This window comes from Saccostrea echinata, unplaced genomic scaffold, assembly GCF_033153115.1.
Source record: "Saccostrea echinata isolate AGI-Se365-2 ecotype Australia unplaced genomic scaffold, CSIRO_AGI_Sech_v1 ptg000006l, whole genome shotgun sequence".
Classification (NCBI taxonomy): Eukaryota; Metazoa; Mollusca; class Bivalvia; order Ostreida; family Ostreidae; genus Saccostrea; species Saccostrea echinata.
This window is the reverse complement of record NW_026889755.1, coordinates 3,616,917-3,642,613: the sequence shown is the minus strand read 5'-3', so window position 1 is coordinate 3,642,613 and position 25,697 is coordinate 3,616,917. Positions and strand designations below refer to the sequence as shown.

General features: G+C 31.3%; 1 protein-coding gene across 1 annotated transcript in view; it reads right to left on the bottom strand.

The window, feature by feature from the left end:
• Positions 1 to 6,723: 6,723 nt before the first annotated feature.
• The window catches only part of LOC133180208 (receptor-type tyrosine-protein phosphatase alpha-like), a 94,422-nt gene continuing 75,448 nt past the window's right edge, over positions 6,724 to 25,697 (bottom strand). The window contains exons 11-18 of the mRNA XM_061314773.1: positions 10,341 to 10,496; positions 9,530 to 9,623; positions 9,284 to 9,354; positions 8,360 to 8,494; positions 7,907 to 8,026; positions 7,647 to 7,795; positions 7,253 to 7,388; positions 6,724 to 6,966 (exon numbers count right to left, since the gene is read on the bottom strand). Coding sequence (XP_061170757.1) covers positions 6,895 to 6,966; positions 7,253 to 7,388; positions 7,647 to 7,795; positions 7,907 to 8,026; positions 8,360 to 8,494; positions 9,284 to 9,354; positions 9,530 to 9,623; positions 10,341 to 10,496 — 933 coding nt within the window. The 3' untranslated portion in view covers positions 6,724 to 6,894. The remainder of the gene's footprint in view (positions 6,967 to 7,252; positions 7,389 to 7,646; positions 7,796 to 7,906; positions 8,027 to 8,359; positions 8,495 to 9,283; positions 9,355 to 9,529; positions 9,624 to 10,340; positions 10,497 to 25,697) is intronic.

Genomic DNA, 25,697 nt, shown 5'->3' with positions numbered 1-25,697 from the left:
TCCCTATGGCCTCTCTCGCCCCTCTCAAAGTGTCCCGCCCCTTTTTTTATTTATTGTATTAAAAGTCGCTTGGCAATATATATTTTTAGCACAGGGCATATGGAGAGTTATTACGTATAATACAGGTTGTGGGCAGACTTTATATTCTAATTACATCTATGAGAACTGTTTAGTAAAGGCTTAATTAGACACCATGTATTGTGTAAAATGTTGACAATATCGAACGTGAATATAAACATTATATGTGACCTACTGTTTGCATTTAATTTGGTGTATAATCAAGTGCCTCCGTGGTCTAGGGGTATGACTCTCGCTTAGCACGTGAGAGGCCCCGGATTCAAGTCCCGATCGATCTTTTTTTGGAATTTTTTTTTGTTGTTGGATTTACTATATAAATGATAGTAGTCAGCATGTAAAATGAAAAAGTTATGACGTCTGGCTTGTACTACATTGTAATTCATAAAATCGTTATTACAGTGTGATAAATATCCTATACAAAAAGAATCTTCTATACACATATAAAAGAATAAGCAATCAAATCTTTATATTTTTTATTTGCTTCAATATACATGTATACATTTAATAATTCTACAAATCAAGGAGGGGGGGGGGGAGTCCGATCCCTCCTCCCCGAACTGCGTATGCTCTTCTTTGAATTAGATTGTTGCTACAAAGAAGAAAAATTACCAAGTTGACCACCAAGATGGCGGTCAAGGGAAAAAACTCGGAGAGAAAATACGTCATATGAAAACTATCTTTTGTACCATCAGACCTCAATCTGTTTTGTATTCGAAATTGGCATTAATACACTGCATCTAGGGCGTACGGAACAAATCAACTGTATAAAAGCCTGTTATATCCGTTAAGTGCACGTTCCGCTTTGTTTAGCTTTATTGGAGGGTTCGGACAATGACATATATATACGACTATGCGTCACTTCCTTTCATTCTGAAATGCGAATTTTAGAAATGGATAGAATTAGCACTCATTCCATTTAAATAACAATGTTATGCATGATAATGGTAAAACGGCATCCCATAACAGGGATAGACATTAACTTTCAGATTCACTTGCCCGAAGGGCAAGTGATCTCAAACTTTGACTTGTCCGAATGAAAAACTTGGTTGCCCAAAATTAAGAAAGAACTTGAGAAGAAAATTATTTATTACTGTAAACGTTATGATATAAAAAATGTGACCAAATACACTACTGTCAATTTGACAAGTTGAACTACGTGAACAAAATTTCGGTGCTGCATTAGTATACATAAATGTATACCACTGTACTTGTAAATTCAACCTGTTAACACACACTGCCATGCAGCAATAACCCCCTTTTCCTTTTAATATAATTCATATTTTAAAAAATTATTTTCGGTAGGATCCTTTTGTGAATCGTGATTTTCAGAGATAACTGTGAAGCAAAGCTAAAGGAAGATAGTTGCTACGAAACATACATCTTATCCTGATCACGATACACCGTGTTACACTGTACTTACATGCTGTGCGTGAATAAATAATCTAATTTCCTTATAAGAAGTTTACACAATTTTGTTAGACGTAGAGCTTATTTTACTACGAAAGAAAATAACGAACCCGATTTTTAAATGAACGGTATAATCCAGAAACGCTAGCAAGGAATTCTGAATGCAAAAACATTGTCAGTTGCGGAAATCAAGTGTTCAATTTATTGTTTTATTCATAAATTAATGTAAACTAAATAAATATGTACATCTGTATAAAAAAAAAATTCACTTGCCCGATCGGACAAGTACGTCGACAATTTCACTTGCCCGAACTGATAATTTACTTGTCCCGGGCAATCGGACAACCGTTAATGTCGATCCCTGCATAATGGGGCTTAACGTGATTACATGTATCTTACAGAAAAGTCAAATAGACTGATGCATGGTTATTGCAAAGATTGAAGTACACAGTATCACAGAGACATAGTTACATCGTCGTTACGAAGTACTGTAGATAATTTACTGGAGATGTTCTCCTGTTCGAAGTTATGTCACCCCAAAACAACGCTCCTGCATCCATTTTTACTCTTATAATCCCCAGGGTGACTGTACCCATGATAACAGGCATTGAACTATCACCGTGAAACTCTGAAATGGGACTCGACGGATCTTTTTTTCGTGAACCGCTCGCTAGTCGCACAAGTCGATGTGTTAGACAAGTATAGGGCAGGAAAAGATTATTATTTGTCAATGGGTTTTCATTTGAGAATCGTTATTTTTTTTACCATAGAGATGATTTAAATATGTAAATTTATGTTACATATTTCAAACTATTTCAGTATATTTGTGTCACCTTGTCCTCCACATTACATGGTATACCCTAGTAATAATTCTTTTAATGTTGAATTTATTATCGTTTTGCACACTGTTCAGCCCTGCATATTTCTTTTGTAAACAATAAACCTTAGGCTAAATAAACTATTTTCTTTCTGCACAGGACATAAAGAATAGTTGAGGTCTCTTTAATATATATCGTACATTTTATTGTGTATTCGAGATGAAAATAACGAGGGTTGATCTAAAAGTAGTGTCACAACTGCTATAAAATCTTAAATAATGGAAAAATTTCCAAAAAAAAAACTTATTGATACCTCTATCTATTTTGACTTTTTCTCCTAAAATTTCTTTCAGATTTACCTGTATGCAATACTTTATGAAATATAAAAATAAATACAACGTTGGGGCTCGTCTATCGTCGCACGGCAAGGGTGTATAAGACCATATTATGACGTTTATCTTCGATACTCATTTTGAATCTGATTTTACATAAAATTTATGCAAAAAGGAAGGACGTTAGAATTAACATTTGCGCAAGGCACAAATAATTTAATACTATAACTTAAAACAAGACGGTTTATAGCAAAATGGCAGTGAAGATCATGAAAAAGAAGCACGTGAGGTTAAAAAGATATGCAGATGAGCTGAGAATGAGTACCCAAAAGTATAACGTCATACATGTGTAACGATGTCGAAAACATTATAGGCAAAACCTAACGTTGTGTTAATCTTCATATTTTAAAAAGTATTTTATATAAACAAACTTAAGGAAATTTCTAGACAAAAATCAAAATAGATAGAGGAATTAATATATCAAACTTTGCTGATAACATTTGATCTTTAAAGATTTTATAGCAGCTGTAACATTACTTTTGGGTCAACTCTCGCACCTGTTTTACACAAATCAACAGTACACATGATCAAATTAACTCTGATCGAAGGTCACTGAACCGTCAAAATTCCTTGTTAAAATCCCCCACGTAAAATAAGCAAACAATGTTTTGAAAGTCTTAGATTTATTTAAATTAACTTCTTGACAATTGGAAAAGATCATTTAAAAAAATGAGAGATGTGTTAATCTATCTTCTTGACAGGTGTGTTGCTTTTAAGTTCGTTTATCAAATGCACTACAGAGCAACAAGAAGAAAAAAAAAACAGAAGTAAAATCAAGAGAACACGTACATCATTTTTCAAAAGGACAAGCGGTTTGGTGGATTTGTTTTCTAATACATCATATTTATATTTATTTTTAAAATATTTCTGCACTTTTAAGTAAAGGAACAAATTGTTTTTTGATCCTAAGTGTATGTTTAAATAGCTGCATTCATATGCAAGCTTGAATAATGAAGGCCTAATTGTAAGAAAAATGAGCTAAATTATTGCAAAAACAATTTGTTTTTTACTTCTATATATTGTATCTTTACATTTTATTTTACAATAACATCAAATACTACGTTTCGCTGGGAAATATACGAACATAATGGAATGTAACTTTCATACTTATCTCAAAAAGATAAATGTTTGCTCGATTTTCTTATGTTATGTAAAGGATGAAGATCCACGCTAGAAAATAGTTTATACCTAAAGATGATTTTTTTTATCTCAGCAGAATCGTTAAACTACGTTGCATGTGGTTGTTTAAAAGCATATATATTTTATGGCGTGTTTAATAAAGCCCTTACAATATACACATATTTAGAAATATTCAATCACTGTGAAAGGAAATCTTATTTATTTTTTTCTGGTGCAATATTTAAATATCATTTTTGGTATTTTTAGTAATTTTTGATGGGGATTAAGCAGATGTTTTGTTCTATAACGGCAATTTTTCAGACCTCCTAATATTTATCAATACTGAATACAAACACCATTGTGTACATTCCTTGTCTGTAAATCCCTACAGTTTGTTTAATATTATTGTGTTTTATTACTTTGTGAACCTGTCGCCTAGTAAGAGGGCGCTCGCTTCGTGAGGAAGGCCCGGGTTCGATTCTCGGTCCCAGCGCAGCGTCAATCCTAAGACGTTAAGCACTGGTAGTGACTGTTCCTTTGCCAAGCACCTTCGCACTAGAAGTGATAATCACAGGTTTTCTCGATGAGAAAAAACCGAGGTCTCATGTCATGCAAAGCTTTGACACTAAAATAGAGTCTTTAGTTCTACAGCCGTAAGCGCCATGGAAAGGCAAAAATTTGTTGCACTTCATCTAAAGCAGGTGACGTCTCTTTTGAGTGAGACATTCTCGAGTGGGATGTTAAACAAAATTCAATCATCAACCAGTCTTAGATTCCGCTTTGTAGAAAGAGATTTCATGCATGAGATACCTTTATTATTACAATGAGGAAATTAACCTCATTATTTAGAAGAAATACTTTTCATTTCAGGCATTCAAATCTATGTCTATTAATGACTTTCTGTCTGTCCCCTTATGCACGTTTACAAACTAAAACCTTGCCTTGTCCCCCAAATTAAATAATTTTACTATGAATGATAAGATTGAAGAACTAGTAAGAAAAGAATGCATATTAATTAATTACCTAAAGAGAAACATAGATTCTCCAATGCATGCATTCGAATTCGAAGCAATTCAAATCCTCGAATGGGACATAAAACAACATACAATCAATCAATCGAAGCAATTCATTTATATTCTGTTATTTAAAACACGTATCAAATTTATCAAATCAAATCACACAGTCACGAAACTTCTAAAAAAATTACAGGAGTTTTTCTTGATTTTTTCTGGCTTCCCTGGGCCCTTGCCTCAACCGAAAACTCATTATTTACTGAACCGAAGTTTTTATTCTACGTAAATCAGGACGATTCACTCATGTACCAAACATTCAAAATTAAGAATAATATTTAAATAACCCGTACAACAAAAGTGTCTAGGTTTAGAGTTTTGTCATTTGCTGTGCTCTTCATTAACAAATATGCTTCAAGGTCATCAAGGAACAAAGAAAAGTGCACAAAATTATTGGCAAATTTTCTCATATAATTATTTTTTATGCTTTTGCAGATATTTATGTGTAGAAGTGTGAACAGTGAGTGTCAGTAAGCTATATATATATGATTCAGTTTCACTCCGTTTTGCAAGAAAATCATGCGCCGTGAGAACTCGTCTATTTTTATAGACATTTGATGTGAGAAAACCCCATCAGCGAGGTATTATTTAAATTTAAAAATAATTTTACAATGTGTTTTGTTTTAGAAACGTTTTTGAAAGGAATAAGAATAAGTTTTTGTATATAATTCCATGCATGTATAAAATTTGAATTTTAAGTCATTTATTTTTCATTAATGTAGAAATCTAAATTCAATTGGTCCCAAGATCACGTCGCTTATTAAAGGAATTTTTTTTTTAAATTAAAAAAAAATTAAAGGAGAAAAATTTTATTTAGAATAAGATGAAATAATAAGATGTATGAATAATCATGTAAAAATAAATATTTCAGGGGATAAAATAATAAAAAAAAATGTAGGTTTGATTTCAAGTCAAAGTAAAACGAGTATAACATCAGGGGGAAATGAAAATAAAATTGAGTTGCAATTCAGTAGTGGACAAATCTTAATTCTATAAAGATTCTAGTTCTACATTTCTTTTCGACCTACATCTCACAAGAAATAAAGTACCAAACATAAAACTAGAGTGTTCCAAGGAACGCATGTGTCACCTGCTTTGTAGCTTTATTAAAGATGTACATAAATCTTACAATGGTCAGCTTTTTATTTACTTCTAGCATGAAAGTTCAAATGCATTTGCCTGCAAAGAAAAAAAGGCTTCCTTGGGTAGTATATGACTGCGATAGAAGCTGACAATCAAAAAAAAAAAAAATATGGTTCGATCCCCAACCCTCAAATGAATATTTAAATTGAAATTGTTAGAAATATCTATTTAACATTTTATTAATACGTGTTTCAACAATCCTCCAAAAGAGATTTCAGTCTGTGTTTACTACAAGTGTCAATCTACACGATGCATAGTGGAAAACCGATCCCGATGTACTTTCCTGGTATTTAAATATAAGTTTGTATGGTAACTGAATATCATACAGTTTCAAAATCCAGTGTCGACAACTCGTAAACATGTATAAATGCTAATTATCAAACTCCTTCCTCTCAAAATTCAGAAATCATAAGTTAGAATAAATTGCCCAGGGCATTTTTGCAAAGTAGGTCAAGGTCAAGTGGATTGTAATGCTGTTATTTTTCATATTGTCTTATTGCAAACAGTGCACAAATTCCTAAACAGCAAAGGTGTACCTCTTAAATTCAAAAATGTGCTGATAATCGACACTGGGAATTGCATGTATTTAGAAAAGTAGGTCAAAGGTTAAGGTCAAGAGTCTAGAGATCGGTAACCATAGTAATTAACAAAAGTCGTAGTGCCAAGCAATTACATGCAAAATATCAAATCCACAACTTTTACAGTTCTCGAGATATAGGGTGTGACAGACAGACGCCGGGTAAAGTAATCCCTTAGTACTGCAGTCTGCAGGGGACACAAAAACACATTAAATCACAAATAAAACGAAAAACTGTATACTGTCTTTGGAAAACGTTGTAATGACTTGTGAGAGTAATCTCCCTTAGACTAAAAATTTGCGTATACACTATCATTTCTCAAATATTCTGCTATAGCCTCATGACAAAGCTGATATTCCTCCTAAAAAAAAATAAATGCATTACAATAATATGATTTTTTTTAAATCAGAATTTTCATTTCTTTATTCAGAATAAGGATGTCGTTATTATGTACATTATTTGATAATGAATAATAATCACTCTTGTCATTTATTTCCAAACTAAGTATGTATCTATACTACAATACAATTTCTGAAATTTATAACATCATATGAAACATAGTGTTTTCAAAACATAGTGTTGAATTGATCAATGTTACATATATTCTGGAAAATAAAAAAGTTGAAAGTAGGTCTGTTAATACATACCAAGGTAGACACAAACTGCGGTCTACGGATCTGAAGTTGACGTGTGATGGTGAAGATATCAACTTCCTGATCCATTGAGAGTTGTTCCAGAGCGTTATAAACCACACAGAATGCTCCACAACGTGTGGCACCATCACTATCAAAGTATAAACAGATACATTAAGTTCTGAATTCTAATTACTCGTATCTCTGAGAACTCTTTAGTGTGAGTAATAAAGTAATTTTTGTATACATTTTAAAGCCTTTGACAGAAAGCGTTCTAATTATTCTTTAAAATCTAGCAGAAGGCCATAAAAAGCATAAGTAAACGGATCCCTGTTTATCAGGAAAAGTAATCAAAATAATCAGTAAAATTCTCATGAAAAATTCCTTTGTTAATTTTGTTTGAAATTACCTGGAGAGTATGAGAAGTCTGTTTCCATGATCAAAATTTTCACTTTTTGCCACCTTGACAATGTCCACTAAGTCTCTTTTATCTGCGATAGATTGTCCTTCTTTCCATTTTTGGCATTCTAGCACAGTTACCCTCATTGAACTTGATCCCTGTTTTCCGTGTAAAGGATTTGACGTATTTAATGCACACTATGGATAGTATTTTCTCTGAATGACCAAATAAAAAACGTTTTTGATTTACATAGTGCTGACTCTACAAACCTTTGGTTTAATAAATATATTTGTTTTGGAAACATTCGCCGAATCTTCACAAGAAGTTAGCTTTATTGTGAAACTTCCAACAGTTTTCTCCATGTTTTTGGATGGGAACCAAAGAGAAGACTGAAAAAAGTGAAATTAAACTTAACAAGATGTAAATATTTCAAGAAAAATATCCCATTCCCCCGACCCCCCCCCCCCCCCCAAAAAAAAAAAACTATCAAAACTTAATATCCTATTTCATCAAAACATTTATAATAGTCGTAGTCGTATTTTTATTTATTTTGTAAATAAATTTTCTCATGATGTATTCAATATTACTTTTTTGCATCTTCGAACTATAATTATTATTCTTTTTTTTTCTAAATTGAAATAATTCCAATAAGTCAATTACATTGTGTGGACTACAATTCTTATATTCATTATTATTCTGGTGGAACTACCAGAGTTACTTACGGATTCCAAATCAGATAATGGACAAAGGAAGACAACCACACTGACATTCATATCCTTCACCAGTCTTAGGAAGTCTTCAGTGTAGTCTTGTAGTGGGTACTGGGCACTGATAAGGCTATCGTGTTCTTTGTAAGACTGAAAAAAAATTTCTTTTTATGAAGACTTTTCCTAAATCATGATTTGATACAATTAATTTTTAAGCCAAGAAAGAATTGTAGATCACACATTTGTCTCAGAAAAGGATATCATTAGAAGTAACGCTTCAAGGGTTTTATTTGCCAGTAGCCCCTTTTCACAAAAACCATCCCACTAATTATAAAATATGATTACTGAATGTTTTTATTCTTTGATAAAGATATTACTTTTTTTTCCTGAAGGATATATCACAATTTATTGTAATGCAACAGAATTAGGAATATATAAGATTTTTGACCTACTGTAATTTATTTATTTATTTTTTTTGGAGAGTTGAAAAAAAAATACTTGTCTTGGTCATAAAATTTATTAGCAATATATTCAGACCGCGGTAAAAGGAATTTAAGGGCTTGTACACTAAAGACATCTAATCCCATGATATTTTTGCAGTTAAAGTAATCTACCAGAAGTCCTTAATTAGATAGACTGAAATCCACAGTGCATTACATGTTTTCAATTTGTAATAAATCAAGGTATTCTTAACATTTTGCTTGCGCGTATTTTCTCATTTAAGTAAGCAACAGTAACTTTTGTTTTTGTCTTAAAACATTCTTCCTAATGGTAGGTACCCTAGTTGAAATGAAATATATAAACGCAATATTTCCACATTTCTAACGTATATGTTTTTTCAATGTCCAAAATGTTTTCATTTTTATATTGAAGGTCTTTAAAAACGCAGATTCTTTTATGTATAATTCAATTTGACATATTCCTTCAAATATACTTGACCTGGAGAAATACAGCGTTGTAATATGTTGATCTCCCTTTTGTATATGTTAACCGGCACATGAATTCTTCCACTGAAATGGAAGATTAATAAAAGGCAAGAAGTTATTATTTTTATTGAATCACTGCATTTTTACAAAAACAACCTTTATTTTTGATGAAAACAAACAATGAAAATAATTGAAAACAGCTCAAAAACTGACGTTTGTTAATTTAAAAAAAAAACTTGATTTAAAGTTCTGATAATACCAGGAAGGACATCCTTTGTGTAGTTGGCTTCTATATTAGTACGTCCGCAGTCATGCTCCACATCTGTATAAGTTTTCCTAAGAGACAGCAACTCCTAAAATAGTTACCATGAGTCAAATAGAAAAAGAAAGCAATGATATTTTTTTTCCTTTCAAGAGCCCTGAACACAGTTGCATTGTTTACATGTTTAATTTCTACGCTTATTCAAAAAATAAAGCCAGCTAAATGAATTAAACTAACATGAATTCAATGACACCGACATTCTTCTTTACATTACGTCATACATTAGTTTTCTTTTGTAAACAGGGCACGAACTCTGTTATTGTTAATGTTTACGATTCACCGGGTGTGTTCAATTTGTTAAACTCTACACACAACACTGAGCATGGACTGAACATTCTAGTGAGTTGGTTTCGCTTTCTCACATTTCTATTCTGAATTTTCTTGATTATAGTTTTGATATCTTTCATTAATACACAACAAAATTTCTCATTTCTTGAATATTGGGGATAAAGTTTACTTTGTGAAAGTGCAAGGATGGGTCGATCAAACGCGTCCCGAAATTTGTAGTTTGAGTAATTTTCAGATAAAAGAAGTTTCTGAACACGCTTTTATTATATTTCCTAGTGAAATGCTATAACAACATATAAGTCATGATATTATACAGAATATTTGAGAAAACATTAACTTCAAATCTGTGTCCAGGCTCCTTTAAGTAAGGAGAATTGCTGAGAATTTTAAAAACCAAAACGATACATGTTGATGTAGGTCAGCAGCAATCTTTAATCATGATTACTGCAGTTAAATGTACCTTAAAGTCTGAAGACAGAGGGTTTGATGTAACTTCTCCACAATTGGTGTAACAAGACTTATCTTGATTTCCTTGTAAAATTTCCTCCGTTGCCATGCATCTTGATTTCCCCACAAACGATTCGTAAAGTACCAAATAGACAGTCTTGTATTGGTCCTGAAAATTAAAATATGGTGAGCTATTAGAAAGATTTATTTTGAAACCGTGATTTTATCATGTAAATTTTACACAAAATCCACAAATGAAAACAACTTCGATTACAAAGACTTATAATTTATCTTGTAAATGTCCCACACAAACGACAAATACTGTATAGGGGAAAATAACTCGCGGTGTTAATATTCGCTATATTCACGGAGTTAATAAATCCGTAAATTCAAGAAACAGTGAATAAGTTTTAAATATTAACCTCAGTGTTTTATTTGGAAATTTGAGAATAGACTACGATAGGTATATATACGTACAATACATGGTCATTCAGTAATTACGAGTATTATTTGTCATTCAATTATCTCAAATATCACGCTTTATTTTAATTCAAATAAGCAGCTAATAACCTGTATTTATTGTTAAAAAGCTGTTATAATAGATACATGTGTCATCAATCAAAACACATGGGACATGGCTTTTGATTACCCGTGCGTAACATTACCACGTGTATTTGTTACCTGCATTAGCATTTTGCGTACTAGTTTTTATGGGAAATTTTGGTTTTAAAAAATAACTATCGAACTTGCTGAAGATATGGAAATATATTATTACGTCTACCTACATTAATACATTTATTAGCGTCCAGTGTTGTTTTTTTTTTCCGCTGCGATGTGTTATGCCTTCGGAACGATGTGTACACATGCACTCATCGTAAAAGCATAAAGGAAAGTCATTTGACGTTAATAGTAAAAAAAAATTAATAACAGATTTTGTTTTGATTAATCATCAATTAACTACTAAATTTAATCATTTTATATAAACCTACCCTGTTGTTCGTGAAGTGAATAAATAACGCTGATAAATGTCGTCCTAGCTATACTATGGATTACGCGTATAAAGACAAGGGAGGTAACTTTTATTATATACCGATTCCGCGAATTCAACAAAGCGCGATCGTGTCCGAGGAGAGAAAAACGTGAAAATTACAACCCGTGAAATTAATCCCCTATACAGTAAAAAAAAACAACTTTGATTTCACTTTTACATTCATGCACAACACGATTTAGATTTGATAGATTAGATGTGATTTAATTTTCTAAAGGTAAAAAAAAACTAATCGTATCTTTTAAATGAATATTATTTAACGCGTCATTAAATAGTATATTTGACTAGTACATAATTTTTTTTTATAAAGACTTATTGATTGTGGAATGCTCTATAAATGAAAAATGAATCATTATTCTGTTCTGAACATACGATGTGAATGTGACAGTGGAACACATCGAGACTAAGATATTTTTTTTCCAAAGAAGAATTACAATAACAAATTATATCATCCTCTATCAACGTCAGGAAATACGATATGCATTAATATTGAATATAAATTTAAATGATCTATAAAATATATTGTATAATATGTGTTTTCAACTTTATCCAATTTTTGCATTCAAAAACAGTCCTGATGTATATGATTACGATTATGCTAAAATGAGAATTAATTTTAATATAAACTCACCTCGCCTTGTATCATGTTCATTCTGTCTTTTCTCATGGTCCTGACGTACATTGGTATATTGACTTTACCATTTCTCTCCCCTTCGCGATAGAGGGCGTCTAAAGCTATGTATGTTCCTGTTCTACCGATGCCAGCACTATATTTTAAACGTTAGAAGTAAGAGTTTTTGAAAATCATATGGAAAGATTTCATATGAGAGAGAGAGAGAGAGAGAGAGAGAGAGAGAGAGAGAAAGGCCATAAAACCTGCAGTGTACAGCAATGTATTTTCCTGGGTACTTAGAAGACATTCTCATCACGTGACGATGGAATACGACGAGACTGAGTGGATCAGGAACTCCATGGTCCGGCCATCTTGTGTAGTGGAACATCACCACCTCTCTATCCTTTTGCTCCTGCAATCATATGTGAGATTCTGAATGATTAATTTCAAGTATAAACAGTTATAAATAGCATATTAGTTCAATTTTAAGTTTATTTTTTTTGAAAAGTATTACATCACTTTTAATTTTTTTTTAAATAAGATCTCCCATGACAAAATAACAGGCATTTGAATGTATTTAACTTGTTTCCCGATTTTTACAATTTCTCTGATTGGTTTAATTATAACATTTACTTTTTATTATTAACACTTTAGGTTAAAAGGTGTAAAATGTTTGATATATTTCACATGCAAAGAAAGAACACTTTATTTTTTTTAAGCTTTTGCCTAATCCTTTTTGTTAAATTCAATAACAATTAAATATGTTCAAACTAATAATTTCATCCCTTGCAATGCAATGGATAAAACCTTGTACCTGCTTATAAATTATACGTGTTATACAAACATTTCACTACTTTAAGCAGTATATGACGATACAGTATTAAAAAAAAGATGTTTTGACTAGTTTATTGCATTGCTAACAAGGTAAAAGTATTTCACAAAGTCTACCCATTTATCGTTACCAAGTGTATGTAGACCTTGAATATACACATTTTCTCCTTTGTTTCTGATCTTAAATCTTACTCTTTGATGATTATTATTTCTCTGTTTTTCATAATTTTAATCACTTTGTAGTAGGGCATATTCTTATACATAAAGAAAATGTTAATACAAACCGTTTAATTAAGGAATAATGATGTTTGTACTATCAGAAAACTTTGCTAACAAGGTTAAATTCATTCTTAAGGTCACCAATTTAGCCTTACCAAGTGCTTGTAGACCTTGAAGCGTCTTTTAGTATAATTCGCATACACCTTTTCTTCCATGTTTCTGATATTAAAACCTCCACTCCGTAATTTGTCGTTAATGTTTGGCCAATACTGGTTGCACTTATTCTAAATACAGAAATAAACGATCTTTTTAATTTATTTATTTCATTTACAACAGCAAGATGAAATGAATCCATATATCCACCTGGAATAAAGAGAATATAAAAAATACAATCAATTTATATTCTGCAGAAGATTTTTGAAATTGTTACATGTTAACACATTGGAATCGTACAAAATTTATTTTCTTTAAGGAGCAATGAAGATTGCATTAGTTCATATTGCATTCGAAAATTATAGACACTTCAAAGTTTTGAAAATGATTGTCTGATATCGATACTATTATGAAAATGAAGAAAAGATACTGTTGTGTGTATTCTTTAGCTGACCTTTGTCCCTTCTTTGAGATTGGTCAGACAAACAATAATGGATACATCCTCCTGCCAAATCATTTTCCAGAAATCAGCAATCGTCTTTGGTTTCGGACCTAACAAGAAAAAATAATTAAATAAATAAATAATGAAAAAAAAAAAAGGAACAAACAACTCTGAACAGAAACAAAATTGAAGTACAACACAAAATAAATAACTTTCTGAAAGATTTTTTTTAGTATTTACGTAGAATAATCAAAATTTTATTTATGAATTTCATTATTAATGAAGTATTTTTTTTAAAATTAAAGGTATTTAAGTTTTAAGTTTACCTTGCGTGGCAATGTAGGAGCGTTTTCCCTGAACATCCTATAATTGTTAAAACACAAACAAAAGGAGACGTACATGAATTTTAATGCTGATACAGTTTAAAAAAAAAAGTCCGAATACATTCAAGAAGAAATATAAAAACAAAAGAAAACGTTATCATTTTAGCGTTTTTTTTCTTTAAACACTTGTGTGTATACAGTACTTTGTATGATATTGGATTGATGCATATTGTATAAACCTACCTCTATATAATTAGCATTAATGTAATCCCCTTCACTCGGAGATGAGGTGTTCAATACAACTCGGGAATGGTCATCTGTAGATTAAAATTGTAAAGCTTTTATACTGAACAAAAATTCTTTCAAAAATAGACATCTTAAAGTTGTAATGCTCTTACATGGGAATGTTGTTTTGTATCTGTTTTTAGGTTTATTTTCTGGTCGATTGGCTTCCTCACATGGATGGAGTTCACCTTTTTTGATATCCTGTAAAGAAGGGTCTTGTTTTAGTTACATTTAGCACATGAAGTTACATACAGTGCAGGGAACTAATTTTGTTATATCAACCAGCATCAGCATAAGCATTAGTAGCATCAGGATCCAGCTAGCATCAGCATCAGCATTTAAAAACAGCACTACCAGGATCAGCGTCAGCAAGCAAAGGATAAAACTAGCATAGCCAGCACTGAGCTTTTTTTTTTTTTTAAAAATCAACATTGACCTACTTAAAATCAGGATTATGCTGGTTTACTAATAATACAGATTCGTTTTTCACAAGACGAAACTGCAAGTAGATACAGTAAAACTTGTTGAATCCAGATGTTGTACATTCAGGCATGTTGTTCAGTCCGGCGTAATAATATAGTCCCCTGAATTTTCTTCATAAAATATGTTTAATAAATGTTGTTCAATCCGGATCTTGCCTATTCTGTAAAGCCGCCGCTATTTAAAGAACTAACTGCTCATAATTAGTACAAATTATCTCCTCTAATCCGGCCACTTATTATTACCTGTGCCCGCTGGTCATTAGAGAAGTCTCGCGTTTAGTAATTATTGTCCAGTTAATGATCTATCCTGTATCCACAGTTTAGATTTTAACAAACGTGATAAAAAAAATCATTAATAGCTCAAGTAAGGCGAGAAAATTAACTCGCAAAAGAACGAGTGATAGTGATGGTTGCGTGTAGGATGTCTGTAGAAAAACGTGGAGACTTATTCATGACCTCCTTTCTACTTTCGTAACGACAGAAGATTTTGGTTAAATATTCATTATAACATTTGAAATTAACAAATACAGTGTCTAAATATTCAAACATATTAATTTTAAAAGAAAGAAATTAACTAGGAATCTGTCCCTAACAAAATAATATTTACAGCTACGATGAGGTTTTGGAGTGTGTTTAAAACATTCAAATTTAATAAATGACCAAGAGATATTATATTTCGTTACTGAATAAAAAACTTAAACAGAAATGAAAATTCTGAAGAACAAACAGAGTTTAAAACAAACGGAAATAGACGATTTTTTTTTTTCAAGCGAAACGTAAAAAATGACACATTTGATCAAGTATTTATTGACCACTCTTTGTTTATATCTATGCTATTTTTAACTTGCTATAATGGTTCAATTTTCTCCAATCCGGATGTTGTCTAATCCGGCAAAAAATTTTGGAACCACTGGTCGCCGGATTTGACAAGTTTTACTGTATTCTTATTTCAGTCGGGGATAAATACGAATAATGTATTTCTTGCAGTTAAATTATTCAATACAATCTTAAGATAAATATTAATTTAATTTAATAGCAATAATCGAGCAATATTTTTCAATCTGAATCAGCTGATCACCAAAAGTCCTATGGAGTCCACTGCTGAGGCCTCGCCACGACTTGATGTTATTGAAATTGATGATAAAAGGGTATGTAGTAACACTTGGTTATGAAAAATGAGTTTAATAATACAATAAAAGTGTGATGTTTGGTGTATAACAATTTATTATAATTCTTATTGGGGTTTATGTGCATAGACGTACCGAGTAATTCACAATCCGAATTTCTTCCAAACCAAATTGACGGAAGTCAGTTAAAAGTCGCAATGCTTTTGATAAGATAATAATAGAGGTGTGTCAAACAAAAACTAATAATTGATTTAGCATTAAACGAATCTGGTTTAAATATTTTTAATGCAAATGTTCTTAAGCAAATGATTTCCAGTGCATGTTTTATAAAACAATGTGCAGATAAATTTGTGTATGTACCAGAAAAGTAGCGAAAATAATTATCACTATAACACAATACAATACATGGGAGAGGGTCTATTCATGAAAATACATTCATTTTAAAACTTTTACACTACATATTCTTTTCCTTGTTTGACGAATTGCATATTCATCATAGTGGTACATTGTGTAAACTAGTTTGTATAACTATCCTGGTATGTAAAATTTCATTTTAAGTACTTAAGTTCATTAATACCCTTGTAAATAAGATCGCCATACAATTAAATACATCAGATTTTATCAACAGGAAGTCTATATAAAATAGTTATCTGTGTTTTTTCCCAAATTAAGTTGTGCCAGATCTGTAAAAAAAATAAAGATGATCAAGGAATAAATCTTAGCTTCTTTGTATAAAGTATTTTATCTTTATTATAGCTCTTTCTGGAAGAACATGAGAGTACTTGATAGAAATGGAGTGCTATGATCAGTCTACAGTTTGTTGTTTCAACATACTACATGAGATTCATTCATTCATATGGAGACGCCAGCACTTGCCAGTGAAGGGCTGCAAACTTAGACCTATAATAGGCATCTAAGGCTTTATGCGGTGAGAGATCTTTTTCGTGCCAGACCTACTGCTTACACGGGAACTCGATTTATATGGTCTCATTCCAAGGACTGGAGCAATCTACAGTGATATCCAAAAATGATGATTCACTGAAAATTCTGTTTGGAAAATGATTTAAAAAAATGTTCTTGATTCCTAAAAGTAGAGGGCATGGACAGTATAATGTAATGGTGAAAACTTTTCAAGAAAATAAACTTGTTGAAAGAAACTTTTCTGGTGGTCGAGAAAAAAGCTTCACTTTTTCATGCAAACACCAGTCTATTTATTTGACTGTGAACATAAATTTATCAAACAAGAAGTGAAAAAGCAGTGAATGTGGGACTTGAATTGTAAACTATTAATCTGGTGATTCCATGATTACACCATTTCATGAAATTCTGAAAGTTGTTATGGGACATTTTGTGATTCCATTTATATTAATTAAAACTATAATTTGGTTAACTTGGCAAGACTATAAATGAATTGCAATTTTTAGCCACTGGGAATTGTTTTTATTGCTTCCATGAACTTAAAATTTTACATGTATACTGTTGTTCTACAACAAACATAAAATAACCTTTATTTTGCCACTTACTTCAAATATATTGTGCCTTACAGCACAATTTGCTTCTAAAGGTTGGTAGAAGAAAAATTTGGAAAAGATGATATAAGAGTTTGTTATATTTTCAGAAACTGAACATTTTACCAAGGAGGTATACATCTAGAAAAGAAAAACTGATAGAAAATGTCACTGTAAATTTCATATACTTAAGTTTTTATTATTAAAATTGTGAAATATGTTTTGTACAGTTTTAATGTAATATCATCAAGGTGAAAAAATATCTGGCTGGCATCAAACTCTAAATCTATAATACACTATAATATAATAAGTGAAGGATTTAAACCACTGGTTTAAACAATGAGGAAAATGTATCTTTACAATATGCACCATGATGTAAGAGAAGAAATATCTATACAGTAGAACATGGTTATAACGAACAAGCTATAATGAATTCATGCTGATGGCGTAATGATTTTCATTCCCTGTGGTTTTAAAATCCATTGAAAAGTAAACATATAACAAAGCAAATTTGTTTATCCCAGGCATTTTGCTATAAGCTTTTTTTCTGTATTTGAATGATTTACTTCATTCTAAAATACCCTACATGATAATGTGTTATCCACCATACTCAGTCTTTTAATGCAGATTATGGAAGTTCCAGTTAACATATCAAATGAAATCTTAATAAAGAAATGTTATTATTTCAAGTTTAAATATTCAGATGAGGACATATTACAAATTTTGTCCATACAACTCATTAACCTTGGCTTTACTCAGTATTTAACCATTATAATATTCCATTCAGTTACCTAGTACACAATTCTTAGCTCTTAATTCAAATACTGTATATTCTGTATAGTGTATTTATTATGCAAGAAAGGTTTCTCTTATACCCAACACAAAATTAAGTGAAAAGTAGGAACATCAATGAATAATTTACTAAGTCATGAATTAGTGTTTCATTTTTTTAGTGGGGGAGTAAGTGATCAAAAAATCTATTTTTTAGAGTATTCATGAAATAAATGATTGCATATGCTTCAATAAGAACACTACATGTAACAGAAATATTGCCTATCTACATAATTTCAGAGACAGGAATGTTGGTTTTATCAAAAATAAATATTAGAGGTATTATTTTGTATATTTTTGAAAAATGTGCATTACAAACATAGCTTGTACTTGGAATTTTATATATACATGTATCTTTCTATTAGTACTTAAAACATCAGACAAATGTAAACTATTTGACTGAAATATATGTGTTTATTTATTTGACAAAAAAAAAAATATGTGGACAATCATCATGAACAGTCTTAAGACTGCACGAAAGAGCAGGCATGCATTTCATTCATCTCATGTAATCATGTACAATGCATAAAGACTTGAAGTCCACTTTAAATTCTATTCTGTACACTAAAATTAGATCTACATGGGAGATAATTTTAAAATGTACAGGTATGGGATCAAAGAATTTGGCACACTTCATCACACGGGTTTTAATGCCACTGTCTGATTTACAGAAGGTAATTATTAGTTCTTGGCTTCTCACTATTTTTTCAGATAGAATTTCATTAGCTGTTTGTAGTTGCCAAAGTTTTCCATTGGATTTAGGTCCAAAAAGGAGGCCAGCATATCTAAATCATTCTTCAAAATATTCTTTTTTGTCATCAATTCCTGGTGGACTTACTGCAGTGTTTACTGTCATTGGCCTGAAAAATACGAGATATTAGGTCATGATTTCATTTAAAAATCTTATCAAAGTTAATTAGTTTGATTTCTCTTCTAGGGTGGATATTAACCCACAATCGTCCAAAGATTGCATGATTTATTGTATGTTGTTTTACGTCCCATTCAAGAATTATTCACTCATATAGAGACGTCACCATACACCGATGAAGGACTTCAAAATTTGACCTTTACTTGGCACTCAGGGCATTGAGCAGTGAGGGATCTTTATCGTGCCAACGCCTGCCGTGACACGGGGCCTCGGTTTTTAAGGTCTCTTCCGAAGGACCCGCAACTTTCACTTCAAAGTGCCGAGCGCATGGCGAAGGAACAGTTGCTGTCATTTTTTTTTTTATCGAATTAGGTCAGTCGCGGCCGAGATTCGAACTCACGACCTCCCGATCACGGAGCGAGCGCTCTACCAATCTTCCAAAGAGAATCTGAATATGTTTTGGTTGGAGGTTTTTAAATTTCATATATATAAGAAACTCATCCTTGAATAATTTTAACTTTCAAACAGATTGCTTAAATAAGTAAAATGGTTATCCATTAGTTATTTATATAACTAAATACCTTGTATGAAAGCTTTGGCATTGGTCTTTTTGTTTACTGACAATCTATTGTTGAGGAGCAACTGCTAAAATGTAGCTGACCCTAACAAAAAAATACTATAGTAAACTATAGTTAACTATAGTAAACTATAGTTAGCTATAGTTTACCATAGTTAACTATAGTAAATCAAAGTTCCAAAGTTTTCACTATAGTAAATCAAAGTTCCAAAGTTTTCACTATAGTAAATCAAAGTTCCAAAGTTTTTACTATAGTTAATTAAAGTTTCAAAGTTTTCCCTATACTTAATCAAAGTTTCAAAGTTTTTTGTTTAAATAACTTATGTATTTTTATTAATTCTTTTTGATTATTTAACCGTTTTAGGGGAGGGGGTGTTTATGGGGTTGGTTGAGGCTGGTTTTTGTTGTACATCTTTATTTAAATATACAAAGTAGTTAATTCGAATGCAATGTTTACATTAATAAATTTAAAAGAAAAAAAATACATGTTGACTGAAGTTGATGAAGCAGATATTTTAATTCTAAATGACACACTTTTTTTTATAATATATTATTTTTTCTCCATAAATAAGACTTCCGTTACGTCTGCATAACATTAAAATTAAATACATTGAAATAAATATTGCTTATTTATCGGCGCAAGCGACAACCTTTACATTAAAATTCATATCTTGAACATTATGCTTTTAGGGGAGGGGTCAGGATTTTAAAATGTTCTCTAACGCTTTCATGAATCTTAAACTTTAAATATCATAAAATGTAGAGAATGGGAATCAAAAACATAATTCCACGGGATTTATCGTACTTAATCAAAGTTTCAAAGTTTTTACTATAGTAAATAAAAGTTCCAAAGTTTTCACTATAGTAAATCAAAGTTCCAAAGTTTTTACAATAGTAAATCAAAGTTCCAAAGTTTTTACTATAGTAAATCAAAGTTCCAAAGTTTTCACTATAGTAAATCAAAGTTCCAAAGTTTTTACTATAGTAAATCAAAGTTCCAAAGTTTTTACTTTGGTACTATAGTTAACTATAGTAAACTATAGTTAACTATAGTTTACTATAGTATTTTTTGTTAGGGGACCCACGGAACCCATTTCCACTCTAGGTGACATCTTTATAATCTTTTCTTTTATCTTTAATGCTCCTAAAGACAACAACAGCCTACTCTGAAAAAAATCATGCAGCTGCATCAGAGTACAAAGTTAAGCATGCAGCAGTTTTCTTTAACATGCATGTGGATGTTTTTGGTCAACATCTAACCTTATTGACTCGAACCCAATATGTCAACAAGGGTACTATCCATAAGACTTTACAGAATTTTTTTGCAACCTTTGATTGTCATTTTCATATGTATCTAGAAATTAAAACTTCAAGAACAACAAGTTTTGCAGCAATTAATTTTTTTTTTACAGGTAAAAGAAAATAGACACTACTTAAACTTGAAAAAGTACTTGCCTCAATGGGGCACAATTAGTAACTTGGAACATAATTGAGCTTTTTAATGTCAAATTAATGATCACAGTTTCCAACATTAATTTAATTTCTTTTTTCCTTATCTCCAGTAAAATTTAAAAGGAGCAATTAGGGCTGAAAAGATTAATCAATAATATTGATTCTGTGTGAGGATGGTACGCATATCAATACGTATGTAAAAATATCAAAATATCGCCAAAAAATTCAGGCTTTTTTCTTTGTTTACTTACATTTTGGGTTTCATATATAAGATAAACATGTTAAATAGAAATATTTATATGAAATGCATCATAATTTACACCACTTGTGTGAAATAAGTTTGTTTTACGACGGATATATCAAATCCCACTGTGGGACGTGGAGACAGGTCTTGCGGATGAGACCGTATAAACCGAGGTCCCGTGTCGCAGTAGGTACTGGCACGAAAAAGATCCCTCACTGCTCAATGGCCGTAAGTGCCGAGTATAGGACAAAATTTGCAGCTCTCCACCGGCAAGTGGTGGCGTCTTCATATGAGTGAAAAATTATCGAAAAGGACGTTAAACAACATACAAACAAACAAACAACGGATATATAGCTTAATCTAAAAATTATTCATAATTGTGAAGAATTCTTTTGTTCTTTTCAATACAAAAATAAGACTTCATGACCAATTCAAATTATTTGAAACATATCGTATCGTAGCTCAAATATCATGATTGATATGTATCATTGTACGTATCAATATAAAATAATGTTTCATCCCAGCCTTAGAACCCTTCACATCCAATAATAGTTTTATTCGACTTGGGACAACTTTCTTTTTTTTCTTTTTTTTTTCTTGTAGCATTTTATTCAGGTATTTTGTCAGTTACTTTTCTGCTTTTTGAAAAATGTTATATATCTGTTAAGAACCTTACGTACAATCTACTCGTAAACCAGACACAGGGCAGTTACATGATTCAAAGTTTGATAGGGTACATCCTGACTTCCCCCCTCAAAATTAAGACGCCGTAACCATATTTTTGTTTAAGAGTTGACTTCTAGATTAGGTCACGAGTTGACATACTAGGTTTGAGTGGACTTGGTTATCAGTCGGCCAGGTTATGTATTGACTTGACACCATATGGATTAACTTAAGGGAACACATTACAGAAGACTGATAATTCAAAAAAATCATTGTTTACATACCCCCTGAGTCATGGTAGTGTACTGATCAGACGATCTGATGGTTCCTTGGAAAAACGGCTTATACACCTTAAAGCATAATTCTTTTGCTGAAATAACAACTCTGTTACGATAACTTCGCACTTCTACCGTGTCGCCATTTGTGTTTTCAATTTTACGATTGGAAATTGACAAAGCGAAATTCGTTAAAAATCGCTTTTCTTTCGGCAAAAAATGTAAACAGATAAAAGAAAGTTATCTAATACAAAATACAAATAAAAATTACAAAAAAAAATATTTTTTATGGGTTAAGATAGCAATGCTGAAATTATATTATATACTTCCGCCAGCATTAGAAGAATAATCCTACTTCCGGTAGCATTACTTGCATTGATCTAGTTTTCAACCAGCAAAGGCAGCATCAGGATAAGGATCAGGATAAGGATAACTAGTATTAAATCAGCAAGCAAAGGAAGCATTCAAATCAGCAAGCAAAGGAAGTATCCAAATCAGCATTGATGCTGTAACAAAATTAGTTCCCTGCACTGTATTAATGAGCATATGACGTTCAATAATCATTCCCAATGATGTGAAAAGCCCAAACAAATAATTAAACAAACACAATGGAAGTTTCTGAATGGTTTGTATTGCTCTTTACCAATCAAGTATCTGAGTAAAATCTGAGTAACATTCTTCCAGACTTGATAAAAAGACATACCTGATATTCGTATTGAAAGCCAGCATCTTCCATGGCAGACATTTTAGATATGATGGCCTGTATATTACTCACTGGTATACATTTATTCGTCGGGGGGCCTCTCTTGGCACTCTCATTTGTATAATTATTGTCTTTCAAGTTATGAATAACGTCGGCATCATTTAGGTTGCTGTCTGCAAAATACATATCCAGGGCTTTCGTTAAATAGGTAGCAATTTTTACCGTTTCAGTGATCAGAATTCGCTGCTACAAAATTCAGAATTAGCAAAATAAACTATTCAAAATAATTCTAAAATAGTTTTTTCAAATCAAAATTATTAAATTTTCAATTTTTCGTACTCCTTATACTTTCTCGTCTTAAAGTTTAAAATAAAGTAAATAAATAGTGAACCCATTCTACTTGAATGCATATGGAAATAAATGTGATGCACAAAAAAGTCCAAGAAAAACTGAAAATGAGGTCAAAGTGTAGTATGCTTTTATTGATCATACGAAAATATTGACAAAGAAATGTTGAATTCTTTAAGAATAATTACTTTTCATTGTTCAAGTAATATTAAGAAAAGAGTGTGTTTCATTCTTTTTTTATATCTAAATATTAGATGGTCATAAAAAAAGGACAAAATTTCAATTTATTTAATTTTCATATCTTTCTCTGTCAAAGAGAAAAAAAATCTGCAGAATCAGAAAAAAAATACATGTATTTTATTTTAAAAAATGCATTTAAAGATTCAAAAAGGAATATTGAGACTTATTAAAAGAATGGCTGTTTTACTATATCTTTCAAAAAATGAATGGAGAAAATTACAAATTTTAATTAACTTTAATAATGTTGTACATGCATATGACCTTACGTTCTGACAAAGATTCTCTGTTCACTTTTTCCACAATAGAAACATGCTTCATATTCAAAACATCTTTACGTTTAGCGGACGTCCCTGAAGATTTCCTTTTAAATCTACAATAATGTATTTTAATTCATATTGTCAAGATTTATTATAGATAGCGTGATTAAAAAACAATCTAATACAAATACGTTGTAAATATGAGGCATTTACGATATACGAAAATCAAAAGCAATAGGCCACTAAAATTAATCTGTCTTTATTTTCATTGGCTCACATTACCCTGCTATAAGTACGTACCGTATAAGTAAAATGACCAAAACAACAATGATGATGACAACTGCTAACGGGACAACAACACCAACAGCAGTAAGCGTATCAGATGAAGGAGCATTAGATACCTGATATGCTGTAACTAGCCATAAGTTAAAAGAGAGAAATGAATATTACTTCTTTCTTATCACCATTAAGTAGCACATAGGAGAATATCAACATGCTCTGAGAGAAACGCCATAATCAAATCTCTCGATTATCTTGCAATTGTAAGGGCAAATATAAGCAGAATTTATAACAGTAAGAAAATAGATTAAAAACATTATAAAAAAGAAATTAAATAGCTAAATAGCTGTTGTTGAATAAAACAAAGAGACCCAAGGGCCTTTTCTTAACTTAAGTATAATACAACAATTTGGAGGATCCAAATTAGAGTATTAATATAAACTCATAGATGAAGCTTTGTTGCCCAAAAGCAAGAAAAATGGGATGATCAAAATCAACAAAATAATTACTTTAGTTTTCAGTAATAACTCATGAAGTAAGTTCTAAATCCCCCATTTATTACTATAAACAGGCAGACTATGAACAAACTATTAACAATCTATTAGTTCTTCTGTACTATATTTAACCCAAAATTATATCATTTCCAATTTGGCTCTGTTGGTCTTTGAAGAACATTTAATAAAATAAGTAATTTTTGTCTCATTTTTATTCATCAATTATTTACAATTCTACTTGATCATAAAAAACTATAAAAGTACTTTTTTATTTTACACAATTAAATGAATGGCAAGGGGAAATTACTCATCTCAGTAGAATACAAATTGATAGAGCTCACGAAAGGACCAGAACACTTGACCAAATGGTATAGATGTTCAAATATCCGGTAAAAATACCCTTGTTTATTAAAACTTTTATTTTGTTTGCCTCCGATATGTCCAGAAGCAGAGAAGATTTTCCAAGAAATAATGCATTTTCACTACAGATTCAACAGAGCCCTACATTAAAAATAGAAGCAGTAACCCAGGGTCATGAAATTCACAGATTTGGAGTAGGTTACCTCATCATCATAACTATGCACCTATTTGAAGATTTTAAAAGAATTAACACATTTTTACTATATTGTCCATAAAGCCCCCCCCCCCCCTCCCTCCCCCCGCCCCTCGAGACACCAGAACCAATGACCCTTTGACCACACGTTTTTATTTTTTTTTTTTTTAAAAAAGAAGTACCCTTATTCATCATAACTAAGCACTTTGTTTATCTGCTCAACACTTAAAAGCAGACAGGATTATTTAATGGAATGAATGTTTTTTCTTAATGTTATAAATAGAGCCCTGCCCTTACATCAGAACATCTGACCCGGGGGCCATGAAACTCAAATCATCATAACTAAACACTTAGTTTCTTTGCATTATTACAAGAAGCAGAAAAGAATATTTTCAAAGAAATTATGCTTTTTTCACTAAATAATCAATAGACCCCCCCCCCCCTTTCACCAGAACACCCATCCCGGAAATTCATAATTTTGGAAGAGGCACATTTGCTATTCATAACTATGTTATAGTTTAAGTTTCTTTAATACAAAGGAGTAGAAAAGATTTT